General features: G+C 37.8%; 1 protein-coding gene across 1 annotated transcript; it reads left to right on the top strand.

The window, feature by feature from the left end:
- The first annotated feature begins 8,177 nt into the window (after positions 1–8,177).
- On the top strand, positions 8,178–9,334 carry LOC149186857 (protein SPIRAL1-like 3). The gene is made up of 2 exons (XM_089412695.1): positions 8,178–8,681; positions 8,797–9,334. The coding sequence occupies exons 1-2, from the start codon at positions 8,457–8,459 to the stop codon at positions 8,872–8,874; spliced, it is 303 nt and encodes a 100-aa protein (XP_089268821.1). The 5' UTR covers positions 8,178–8,456; the 3' UTR covers positions 8,875–9,334.
- Positions 9,335–13,953: the final 4,619 nt, after the last annotated feature.

The following is a 13,953-nucleotide window of genomic DNA, read 5'->3' as shown; positions in this document are numbered from 1 at the left end:
CTAAAGGACATACACAAGAGGAGCCAAGCCAGTACGTTGGTCGAGGAGGATTTCAAGGACAAGGAGGAGGAGAAGGAGGAGAAGTTGGTCAAGGAAGTGGCCATATTATTTGCTATAACTATCGATAAGCGGGACACTTCATAAGAGACTGTCAAAACCCTACAACAACCTCGAGTTACTGTAAGTCTTTTGACCATGTGATTAAAGAATGCACTATCCTTATTGCAAAGATGCAAGAGAAAATAAACCAGCAGCTTGCAGAAAATATCCAAATGATGACCGCTGAACTAAGGGAGGATCAACCACGCATCACCATTGTAACAAGAAGTGGAGGTGCGACTGAAAATCATAAAGCCAATGGGAAAAAGGAAGTTAAAGATACATGGTCGAGAAAAACAACCAAAAATGCTCCTGAATTTGATATCTTGAAGGAAAATAAAGTATTCATGGAGGCGATGCAAAGCTTTATGGATGATGGGGCCTTGACCTCTATTGCACAACTAACTCAGAAGGATAACTGCGAGATAGTACCAATTGTGACATAATATGTGGATCTGAATATTTTGAAGTCCTTTCTATTGACTTGGATGAAGTTGTTGAGAAATTAGAAGGTTGTAGAGGGATTGCAGGAATTAAATAAACTCTTGTGCTCCTAAAGAAATACCGCAGAGTGATATGTGCGCAGTGAATAATCTACATAGACATAAAAAGCAGGCTGGAAAGGAAATGAGGCTTTCAACGCAAATTGGGGAATACGACATGAATTAGGTTATCTTGGATTTAGGATCTAATGCCAATATCTTGCTGAAGAAATCTTGGGAATTGATGGGTAAGCCGAAGTTGCAATGGTCAACTATCCAGCTAAAGATGATGAATCAACTGAATATTGTCCCCCTAGGATGATTTTCAGGTATCACAATAGACATTAATGGAGTGCACACTACCAATGACTTCGAAATGATTGAGATTGTGGATGACAGAAATCCCTACCCCGTGTTTCTTGGATTTGATTGGGAATTTGATAACATTGCTATAATTAACTTGAAGAAAATGAAAATGATATTTGAAAGCAATAATATGAAGGTTATTGTGCCATTGGATCCATCGAAGGGAGAGAGATATATTGAACATGTCATAGAAGAGTACTGCATGGAAGACATCGACAACATTTATCAAATTATAACAAAAGAAGATAAATGGATTAACCCTACTGCAGATGGAAGACTGACTTGGGAACAAGATAGTTCCTACACTTTAGATTCAGAGGAGGAGTTGGAAAACTGGCAGAACATGTTGCATGAAGTGTCTACAAGGCGATGTGCAAGGATCACTAAAGTAGTGCAATGTATGACAACTCAGTTACATGATTTACCATTGTATGATGGTTTGAGTGTTGTAAATACTTCATTTAGAGATTATGAAACAAGGGTACTTGAATTTCAGAGATTGTTAGCTCTACATCAAGCACTGAGGGCTACTCCTACTAGATGGTGGGCTACTCATAAGAAGAGTATAGGAGATTGAAAAAAAAGTAGAAGGTTATTGTGGGTAAGGTTTGTTCAAGTAGAAACGGAGCTCACAAACAAGTATGATGGCCAGAATGATCCTAGATACCACATACAACTCTCTATGGTAGATTGGGGAGACATTCTACGACAATAATGGGTGCATGGATTTATCACTACCCTAGAGACAATTCCTTAGAATTGGTATTTGGAAACTAAGCTTCGACATGGTACTTCTAGCTGGGCAAAAATCGTTGATGGACTTATAATGACATTTAGATTTGAAGATGATTGCCCACATATAGATGCAACTCTAAATATAGTTAAGAAGAATATTTTTGAGAACAAAATTCCAGTTATCTAGCAACGTCATTAGGCTGCGCATATACGTAATGTAATGGAATGATATAATCTCACTGCAGAAGAGGATGAAGATCCTCGCAACATTGACATCAAAGAATCAAAAGGTCATCACGAAGTAAATGGACTTGAGATTGAGATGCCTGATATAATCAAGCCATTGAAGACGAAGAAGGTGAATATAGGGTCAGAGGCTAAGCTAAAATATGCGGCAATAGGATATTACTAGGATGAAGACACAGTCAACAAGATAACAGATCCCTTGCATGAATATCAGGAGTTGTTCCCTACTAATTTTTCATATATGAAAAGCACATTGTGAGATTTGGTAGTCACGAGGATTCCTCTGAAGCATGATGTGAAGCCTATCAAGCAGATACCTTGTACACTGAATCCAAAATACAAGGAGAAGGTGAAAGAAGAATTAGACAAAATGTTAACAGTTGGGATAATTGAACTTGCAGAAGACTCTAAATGGGTAAGTCCCAGTGTGGTTCAGGAAAAGAAGGCAAAAGGCAAAATCAGAATTTGTGTTGACTTAAGGAAAGTGAATGAGGCATGCCTGCATGACCCCTTCCCTACACTATTTACAGATGGACTATTGGACAATGTAGGAGGGAAGGAGACTTATTCTTTCACATATTGCTTTTCAGGATACCATCAAATCATAATTGCACCAGAAGATAGAAATAAAATGAATTTTGTGACAAACTGGGGCTCCTATCAGTACATGGTAATTCCTTTTGGATTAAAGAATGCACTTGCTATATTTTCCACAGTTGTAATTGTGGCCTTCAAAGAATATATACACAAGTTTTTGGAAGTATTCTTCGATGATTGGACAGACTTTGGTCTATTAAAGAAACTTTTGGCAAGATTGAGGTTGATGTTGGATACGTGTAGGTAGTACTAGATCTCATTGAACTTGAAGAAGTTCATATTTTGTGTGCCATTTGGTATACTACTGGGACATGTAGTTTGTAAACAGGGATTAATGGTGGATCCCACGAAGATTGTAGTTATTGTGAACCTGCCAACACCAAAAAGAGTGAGATAGTTGCGCACGACACTGGGATGCATTGGCTACTACATAGTGTTTATAAAGGGTTATGCGTAGATAGCTGCCTCGAAGGAAAAGTTGTTGAAGAAAGATCTGACTTTTCAATGGAGTGAAGAGTGCAAGAAGAGCTCGGATGTACTAAAAGACAAGATGGTAACTACGCCTATTTTAGTTTTCCCAGTATTGAAGAAGGAGTTCCATGTGCATACTAATGCATCTTACATAGCATTACGTGTAGTGCTACCATAGCCAAGAGAAGGGTAAATTGAACATCCCATAGAATTTGTAAGTAGGAAATTCTCCAACATGAAAAATAACTATAGCACAACGGAAAGAGAGGGATTAGCTATGGTGTATGCATTACAGAAGTTCAGGCACTACTTGTTGGGGATGCATTTAAAAATGTTCATTGATCACTTTGCGCAGAAAAAATTGGTTAATAAGCCTGTTTTAGGAGGAAAGATCTATCGATGGTTGTTATTATTCCAATAGTATGACTTTGAAGTTATAGTGAAGCCAGGGAAATTGAATGTTGACCTGATCATCTATCAAGAATAGAGAGAGGAGAACAACCCACAAATATCAATGATAGTCTGCCCGATGCACAATTATTCACAATTAAAGTCGCAGATGATCACTTTATGGATATTATTCAGTTTTTGGCCACTGGAATATCACCCGCGAAGTACACTATGAAGAAAAAGGAGTTAGTGGTTTGAGCATTTGATTTCTCCTTGACTGTTGAACACTTGTACAAAATGGGACTGGATGAAGTACTGCGCAGATATGTCCCTGGACATGAATGATAGAGTATTCTGATAAAAGCTCATGGAGGAGTTGCACGTGGCCAATATGCAAGAAAAGCCACTGCGTAGAAAATCTTGAGAGTTGGGCTATGGTGGACCACAGTACATAAGGGCACAAAATAATTATGTAAAGCAAGTGATGTATGTCAAAGAATAGGAAAGCCATCTAAAAGAGATGAGATGCCACTAGTGCCACATGTAACTTTGTAGGCTTTTGAAAAATGGGCCATTGACTTCATTGGACCTATGAGTCCATCAGGAAAGAAGAATGTTGCAAGGTATATAATCACTGTAACTAATTTTTTGACAAGATGGACTGAGGCACAACTACTGAAGGATTGCAGTAGAGAAACTGTTGTTAATTTCATCTTTGAATATATATAGTCTAGGTTTGGCTATCCGAATATCTTGATGAGTGACCAAGGAACACATTTCTTGAACAAGACCATTGAAGCACTGACTGAGGAATTCCAGGTATAGCACCAGAAGAGCATCCCTTATCATCCTCAAGCAAATGGAACGATGGAAGCTTTCAATAAGATTCTGGAGAATGTGTTGACGAAGGTATGAAATGTGAACAAAGATGACTCGGATTTGAGAATTCGAGCGGCATTGTGGGGATATAGAACAACATACAAGAAATTGACCACGAAAACACCATTTGGGTTGGTATATGGATAAGAGGAAGTTATGCCTATGGAATACATTGTGCCCAGTTTTAGAATTGCAGTTGTCGCAAACATGGAAGACCCTGGCATTATCAAGAAAAGAATGTTGTAGATACTAGCTCTAGAAGAATATATGTTCATATCAGGGTTCCATCAGCAAGTGCAGAAAGCAAGGGAGAAAGCCTAGCATGACAGGTAACACTCCCTCCCACCCCCTTGAACTAATCTCGACTGAATGGGAGGTGTTACTTTTAATTAACCCAGCCTCCATTGTCTCATCATGGAAATGGGGTTACAAAACATCTCATTTTCTCAAGGTTAGTTGAACTAACTTTGGGTATCACCATTTTGTTTAACTCTTCGAGATATTTCTAGCAATATAAAATTTATCTCAATCTAATGTCTGTATCAAAAGTTATGCCCATTTAATGTTTGGTCTCTTAACTCCTATCACATGAGAAAGACCCAACCATGTGGCATCCACTTGGCACCCAAATGGCAACCTCGTGGTAACCCCACCTCACACAAGTAGTTCCATGTCACCGCAGATGCTACAGTAACCAAGGCTAAACCTTGTGGCACTTGCCACATAAACTAGACCTTCGACCCCATGAGTCCAACCCTTGTAAATTTTTTAATTTATGTTATAACTCGTTGTATGAAGTTTGGCAGTCACATTGACTTATCCATCATAAGTTGTCTCCTTCTGTATCTCCCTAGGTGAAAACTTTCCCATCCTACTAATGCACCACAACACCACCATGGTATAGCACCAAGATTTAAAATAACCCTTCTACAGACCAGGTGCAACATGCCATGAATTTGTATGTTAAATGATGGGCATATTCATGGCTTGTGACTTTCGTCAATCACAACACTGCACCCTCCATACATAGGATACACTACTGAATCCTCATCAAGAAGTCGAGCTCCATGATGAAATGGATCCTAGCCACATCCACTTCCCCATCCACACTATGTGGAATTGCACACCATGTGGCACCATAAAACACTACCATGCAATAGGTGGATTCCGTTGATCTGACATCCAAATGTGCCCACTATAGCTGCCATGTGTCATTAACACCCAAACATCATGTCAACAACTTTTCCATGTGGTACCTGTGATCTCAGCTTAAGTCAGGGTCCCACCAAGGTTGTGCCCCTTCATGCAATTTAATGATTTCCATGTTATAATGGTTCACAATTAGTTGTAACTTCCACATTAATCGATGTATTCCCATCAACACACATTAAGACCTTCTTCCTTGTGGAGTCATTTCATGTCTCCTAGAACAAAAATATTATTGTCTCCTATCGCCAAATTTTCCCGTCCGGTTGAGCCTTATCTTCATTCTCTGAGACATACTTATTTCCAACTATTGACAGCAAGGATTTCTCATCACACCTTGCGCATTCCATAATTAGTGTTAAGTCTACATAACAGTCAATGTACATGAATTGGAGAGAATAGAACAACACATATTAATGCTAATCATTGTAGTTATGTGCTAAAAAAGGTGATTACCACACAATTAGGAATAAGCCCCCAATATTTTCCAAATCCAATTTTATATGTTATTTCCATCAAGGACACATTCATCCTCATAACTCAACCTCATGTCTCTACAATACCTAGACTTGGAGGCTCTAAGGAATCATGGGTTTTACTCAAACTATTCTTACAATCAAGTGTTGCTCAACCACTTCCTTTCCAAGAGCCATACATAGCCACAACACCTCACTGGGTTAACCTCATTCCTACTCAGAGGTTTGGGATCAAGCCAAGCCATGGCTAATGTTACTTTGCAACTCAATCATGGTATCAACATGTATACCCTAGAATGGATCATGACTATGCCAAACAGTCAGAATTTACATACTATAGCAATTAAGTAAGCGCATTAAACGACCATACATACTCCTACAAATAGTTTTAATCTACAGGAAAACACAAGTAAATGCAAGGATTTGTCAGCAATCAAAACCATGACTTCATTCATTTTAGCATCTAATTATAGACAATAATAATAACAAATTACATCATTAGAAATGTTTAACACGCTAGATGAAACATATAAAAAAACCATGCACATTCGTGAAAACAACTCATAATCACGTAAAGACCTCAACTACATTTATGGCTAGATAAATTCCTTATAGATTAACACACAAATTGAATTACTAAAAAAAGCACCCATAAACCTAGTTGTAGCAATGAGTTGCCCAAATTTACAAGATATAGCGATAATTGATGCTCAAGATAGTGCAGTTAATCCTTAGTGGCTATAGGTCAGCAAGCAGGAATATACCAAACAACCTGCAATTAACTAAGAATAAATATATGATTATGTTGATTCAATTGGTTATTGAAGGAGGAACTTGCAGTCTCCACCTAGTCATAGGCCATCTACATTGCACTCTTTCTTTTAGCTCAGGACCCCCGAGTTGAATCCAATGTCTCAAGGAGATGTCTACACAGGGAAAGGATTCACACAAATGGGTTGAACATGATTTCAAGAGATGGAGTCCATTTTTCTAGTGCTTCGCCAGCTCAACAACAAGCACTCAATGGTACATTCGTTCAGTGAAGTTTGCACATGCCTCACGAGATTAGAAAGATATCACACTAGTTATAAGGCATAGCCACATGAATGGTTCACGAGATCACAAAGAACATGTTATCAATTCAATAACAATGCATGAGGAACAAGGGAATATGACTCAACCCAAGTTGACCACTCCGAGCCTCCCAATGTTCAACACACTTTCTTGTTCTCTTCTTGTGCGGTTACTAAAACCTAGACTTGCTCTTTTGTTCCTTTTCCTCCTGTACTCCCTTGTCAATCATGCCCCTTCACCTATTATGAGGTTTCCCATCTCTTACGCCACCTCCTCCCTCTTAAGGTGATGCACTACTCCACCCCTTCACTTGTGTAACGTTCGATGATGATCTCTACTTGCTTTTCTTTAAGCCGAGACACATCACATAATCATCTATTAGATAATTGACCTTTGAGTATTCAAACAACCTTGATGTTTTATCGGTTGGCATGAGTTTTGGCTATTCAAGCATGACAAGATGGTAGGCTTTAGGCATTTAACGAGTGATAGATAAAGAAGCAAGTTTCCCCTTAGGTTAAGGATTCATAAGGCTATCCAAACGTTGGTTATGTTAATTAATGAATAGTAATTATTATATGTTTAATCAAAAGTCCAATCAATCATGATCCTTCCACATTGGCGTTCACAATCATTCTCAAGATAAGCAAAGATACCATAAGAATATGTTACAGTGCTAATACCACACACCACCAAACCTTATGTCCAAAACCACCACTATGTACTCAACAACTTGATTCTTTTAACCATAAAATTATTAACAAAAATAAATATTTTATTTTTTCAAAACAAAATTCAATACACTTTGTTTGGTAAAAGCTCTCAATGTGGGGACCTGCGCGATTACAATGTTTAAACTCGATAACGCTGATTTTTCAACCATTCTCATCGCCCCGTAAAGTCAGGAAAGGTAGCCTATCTACTATTTAGGTTTCACCTATCCTTTCAATTATTCGAGGGAGAGCGGTGGCCACATTGTGTACCACTTATTTGTCTCTTTCTCAACGTTATGTATTCCATTTTTCTTTCATTTCAGTCCCCTTGGGAATCATTAGTTACATCCCATTGGAATCACCATGACAGATGCCCCGCCCCGCCTATAACAGGAGAATGTTTTACGCTTGATTTAATCATGTGGATCTATAGGATTCGGCTTGTCAACATGGCATCAGCTAGCCCATCTTCTTCCCTTAGTCTATTCAATCAAAATTTCATTATATTTGCCCTTGTATCTTTTAGATTCGGATTTCGTTTATTATTTTATTCCTAACAATTAGCATCAAGTTCTCCTATTTAAGGTTTGATATTTTATCAGATAACCACAGTAGCTTCTGGCTTCGCTATTTATTGGTTGCTTTCTATAACAACAGTTTTATACTGGTAATATTGTTCTCATATTCTCTCTAGTTGTAGATTTCCATAGCATTATTATACCATGAGTCGTGGTATTAGCAGTGGTGGCGGGCAGAGCTCTCTGGGTTACCTTTTCGGCTCAGCTCAGCATCCAAACGCTCATGCAACCCAAGAAAAGCCTAAGACTAAACTTCTTCCCAACGACAACTCTTCAGTGATAAATCCAGAATCCCCATCATCAACGATGGCTAAAATTTCCAATAACTATCATCGGGCTGGTGGCCCAAACAGTGGGAATTTCATTACTGTAAGTGGTGTAAGTGATTTATTGCACGTGTTTTGTTTTCTCTTTTGTTTTCAGTCTCAAGGACTAGGGTTTCATGTTTTTTTTCTTGGTTCATGGCATCTCCTTCTGCATGCAGGAACGGCCTTCAACAAAAGTGCAGTCTGCTCCCGGAGGAGGATCATCGCTTGGGTATCTCTTTCGAGAAAAAAAATGAGAAGAATTGTTATATATATATATAGTAACGTTGTGTTATATATGGTGATAGGGCAATAAAGGAATATTTTTTTTTGATGGCGGATTCTGGGAATATCTCAAAATCTGAGGGTCAATTTTTTAATATTCTCTTTTAGTGACCTGAGATTAATGTATATATGGTGATGTTGTAATAAAAGGACATCTTTATTTGATGGCAGATTCCGGTAATATTTCAGAATCTGAAGATATTTTTTTAAGTGACCGTGAGATCCGTATATTCCTGAAATCTGTAATCAACATCAGTATATTCCTGAAATCTACGATCAACAGATATGCAGCAGTAATAAAGAATGTATATTTAAGTTTTATGAAACTTAGGTTTTATGAAGCTATAAGAACTACGGTTTCTGAACTGTAGTTTGTTGATGCGAAGGGTAAATTTTTTAGTATAGTTCACTGTAATATGTACCGTTTCGTTGGTTTTCTAATATAAGAGTTATGTTGATGGAATTAAATTTTCACAAACCGTTTGGCGTTCTGATATGAACGGATGTGAGATAAAGCCGATTATCTCCTTGAGGATATTTCAGGTTCGATATCAATTGTTCTTATTCATAACACCTGCTGAACTTCGGGCATCAGAATTTTGTTATCACCGTTGGTTTTTGTGTGGAGAACAAATAACCCAGCATTGTGATTTGTTGACTGGAATGATCTAACATAGGCTGGTGAAATATGCAAGCGAAATAGGTCCATGTTTATAAAAAAGTCTGTTGGGAATTTCTGATAATTCCAAATAAAAATAACAGAGAATAATGCGTGTTTTTAACACAGAGAAAATAAAAAAAAATGTTTCCAAAGGATAGAGTTTTACACACAGGGAAGCTGCAAATCAAAAACAAACATCAGAGCGTGTCACGCCTGTGTAAAACTTCCTACAATCACTGGAGCCCTCTGCCTTCCTACAATCATTGGAGCCCTCTGCCTCTGCACTGCTGTGCATTACAAAAGCACTATGTCTACTCTGAAAAATTAACACACTGTCTTTGCACTGTTGTGCATTACAAAAAAAAACTTTGTCTCTTCTTAAAAAAAATAACACTACCGAGTGTAAATTTTTTACTTTTGTTTGGCGCTGTTGCGTATTGCGTATTACAATACATTCCAGAACAAAAAACATTACGTTTTACTTGTGCCGTAAAAAAAAAGGCTCGCGTGAATTAAAAAAACAATAAAATTAAAAACTTCACCTACATTTACCAACCGCAGTAAATTTCATTAATTACTTCACATGGTGATAAATTAATTTCTCATCCTTCATCTCTGGTTCGAGAGATCCATTCCCTAGATCTTCGACAAAAAAAAAAATGTGCCGCCACTACCATATAGCAGGGTCAAACCATACGAACTTTACGCGTCGGGGAAAGTTGTTTTTGCAAAACCACTGTTCGCTACCCCCGGAGAATTACCACATTTCAGCAAAAAGCGGTGCAGGGAACTGGCGGTTTTGACGCTACAATTGAAAGTACCATTTCAACACTCCCCTTTAATTTCAACTGCTGCGTTATAGTCATACCCAGACATTTCATCAAAAATTCAAAACTTTTCTGCCCCAATGGTTTGGTCAGAATATTTGCAACCTGCTCGTGAGTTTTGCAATGTTCTAAAACAATTTCTCCATTGTTTACCAATTCCCTGATGTAATAAAACTTTGTGTCAATGTGTTTCATTCTCTTATGAAACACAGAATTCTTGGATAATGAAATAGCTGAGCTATTGTCACAAGAAATCACAATTCCTTTTGCTTGCTCTTGGCATAAACTCCTTAATATCCTTCTCATCCAAATTGCTTGACACGCTGTTGCTGTAGCTGCCACATATTCTGCTTCTGTTGTAGACAATGCTACAATACGTTGTTTTTTAGAAGCCCATGAAATGGCTCCTGAACCCATGTGAAAAACATAACTGGATATGCTTTTCCGATCATCTACACTTTCAGCCCAATCACTATCAGTGTATCCAATTAAATCTAAACATTCTGAAGCAGTATATAAAATGCCAAACCTTTTAGTACCTTTAATATACCTCAGAATCATTTCTGCTGCTTGCCAATGTGCTTCTTTTGGCCTCTCCATGAATCTAGAAATCAAACTAACAGCATGCATTATATCCAGCCTAGTTGCAGTCAAATACATGAGGTTGCCAACTATGCTCTTATACAAACTACGATCAAAATCCTTGCTGTTGTCTTCTTTGCTGAGTTTTAATCCCATCACTGTGGGAGTGATTGCTGCTTTGCTCTCTTGCATATTAAATCTTTCCAACACTTCATTAACATATTTCTCTTGTGAGATAAAAATCTCATTTCCATTTTGTTCTACTTCTATTCCTAAGAAGTATCTCAGCAAACCCATGTCAGTCATTTCAAATTCTTCTTTAATGACTGTTTTGAAATTTTCAATAAGGTAGTCATCATTACCTGTGAAAATAACATCATCAACATATAACACAACAATTAGTATTTTACCATCCTTTTCTTTGATGTAGAGGGTGGGTTCTCTCTCACACTTTTCAAATCCATTTTCTAGTAGATAGGAATCTATCCTATTGTACCACGCTCTTGGTGCTTGCTTCAGCCCATAAAGAGCTTTCTTCAATCTGCACACTTTGTGCTCTTGGCCTTTCTTTTCATAGCCTAAAGGCTGCTCAATATAAACCTCTTCCATTAACACTCCATTTAGTAATGCTGACTTCACGTCCATTTGGTAAACTTTCCACTTGTTTTGTGTTGCTATGGATAGCACTGCTCTCACAGTTTCCATTCTAGCAACTAGTGCGAAAGTTTCCTCATAGTCTCTCCCATACTGCTGCTTATATCCTTTGACAACAAGTCTTACCTTGTGTCTTTCTATTTTGCCTTCAGCATTACTCTTGGTCTTGTAGATCCATTTAACTTCAATGACTTCTTTTCCTTTTGGTAGTTCAACTAAATCCCATGTCTTGTTTCTTTCTATGGCATTGATCTCTTCATCCATAGCTTCTATCCATTTCCTATCCTTAATTGCTTCTTCGAAATGAACAGGGTCATCAACATGACAATATAAAGCAAACAAAGAGTTCATACCTTCATTTGTTGCCTCTTGTTCATAAATGTCACTTAAATTTCTAAACTTCTTACCTATTTCATTTGGTGTACAAGTGCTTGAAGAAGCACTTGAATTTCCTCCTTGTGGTGTGCTTGGAGAAGCACTTTCATTTCTCCTCAAAGGTGTCTCTTGCTGCCCTTGTGTTGGTGCTGCTGTTTGGAGATGTATTTCAACCATCTCCTCTTCATCTTCATCATGTGACAAAGAGTTTTTAACATTCACTCTTTTCTCTATCCTTCCATCCCAAGCTTCTTCTTCGATGAATTAAACATCTCTACTCACAATAAGCTTCTTGGTGGATGGGTTATACAACCTATAAGCTTTGGATTCCTCACTGTATCCAATGAAAATACATTTCTCCCCTTTGCTTTCCAACTTCTTCCCTAGTTGATCTGGAATGTGTGCATAAGCCACACATCCAAAAACTTTCATGTGGGTGACTCCTTGCTTTGTCCCACTCCATGCTTCTTCCGGCACTCTGTTCATAACTGCTTTTGTAGAGCATCTATTCAAAATGTACGCTACACAATGTACAGCTTCAACCCAATAATCATTTGGAAAATGCTTTGCCTTTAACATACTCCTCGCCATATCCATGATTGTCCTATTCTTCCTTTCGGAAACTCCATTTTGCTGTAGAGTGTACCTAGTGGTAAACTGCTTATGAATTCCATTTTCTCTACAAAACGTAGAAATTCGTTGCAGATATACTCACCTCCTTTATCAGTTCTTATAACTTTGATATGCAGCCCACTTTTGGTTTTCTACAAGTGCTTTGAAATTGCAAAATCTTTCAAACACTTCACTTTTTTTCTTCACGAAATAAACCCAAGTTTTTCTAGTAAAATCATCAATAAATGTTAGCATATAGTGGCTGCTTGCAAGTGATGGAGTTTGCATTGGTCCACATAAATCTGAGTGGACAATCTCTAAGGGTGCTTTTGCCCTTATGCTTTTCCCAAATGGAAAACTTTCTTTGTGTTGTTTCCCCAAGATACAACCTTCACAAAGGCTGTCTGATTTCTCTATCAATGGTAATTCTCTTACCATTCATTTTCTATTTAACAAGTTAAGACCTCCAAAGTTGAGATGTCCAAATCTCAAGTGCCACAACCAACTTTCATCTTTTGGTTCGCTTTGGAAAGCCTCTTGTGTCACTGCTGCTATTTCTTCTCCATTTTTTAAATCTTCTTTCATTCTGAGAGGGAACATCCTGTTCCTTGTCATCTTCACTTCAGCAATACATTGTTTGCTGGGTGTTTTATCCATGATGGTGCATACATCATCCACAAAGAGAACATTATACCCCTTTTGAATAAGTTGTCTAATACTTATGAGGTTACATTTCATTCCAGGAACATAATAAACATCTACTATAGTTTTCTTTTCACCTTTCCTTGTTAAGACATTTACTTCTCCTTTTCCCATAATAGAAACTTTACTATCAGTCCCTAGTGTGACTTGTTACTTCACACTCTGATCTAACATAAAAAACAAAGCTATGTTTCATGTCATATGGTTACTACAACCAGAGTCTAGAAACCATACATCTTCACTCTTTTCTTCAGTCATATTATAGGCTAAAAACAAATTATCTTGGCTGATATTTTCTCTAGTGAAATTTGCACTAGTTCTATTACTCATATCATGCTGCTTCTTCCTACATTCATTTGCATAATGCCCATATTTTTTACAATAATGACATTGGACATTGGCTTTATCATACCTTTGTCCTTGAGCATGATGTCGTCCACTTTGTTGGCTGCTACCTTGGCCTTGGTTCTAATTTGGATTGTTGCCTCTTCCTTGAGCATTTGCTGGACTGTTTCTTCCACCTCTGTTTTGGCTTCTACCTCTTCCTCTCTTGTTTCCTCTGCCTTGACCTCTTCCTCTTCCAAAGAACATTTGGATCTTAAAGGAATGCTTTAGAGATGAGTTTTCATTTCTACTCA

This window comes from Pinus tabuliformis, chromosome 3_1 (assembly GCF_031772625.1).
Source record: "Pinus tabuliformis cultivar Carrire ecotype Pingquan chromosome 3_1, CPIR1, whole genome shotgun sequence".
NCBI classification, from domain to species: Eukaryota; Viridiplantae; Streptophyta; class Pinopsida; order Pinales; family Pinaceae; genus Pinus; species Pinus tabuliformis.
Note: the sequence above shows the minus strand (reverse complement) of the source record. Positions and strands in the feature narration are given on the sequence as shown.

Excerpts from the sequence above, each read along its gene's own strand:
- LOC149186857 (XM_089412695.1), top strand. The coding sequence starts at position 8,457 with ATGAGTCGTGGTATTAGCAGTGGTGGCGGGCAGAGCTCTCTGGGTTAC. Across the intron at positions 8,682-8,796 it reads ACAGTGGGAATTTCATTACT|GAACGGCCTTCAACAAAAGT; the intron begins GTAAGTGGTGTA and ends TTCTGCATGCAG.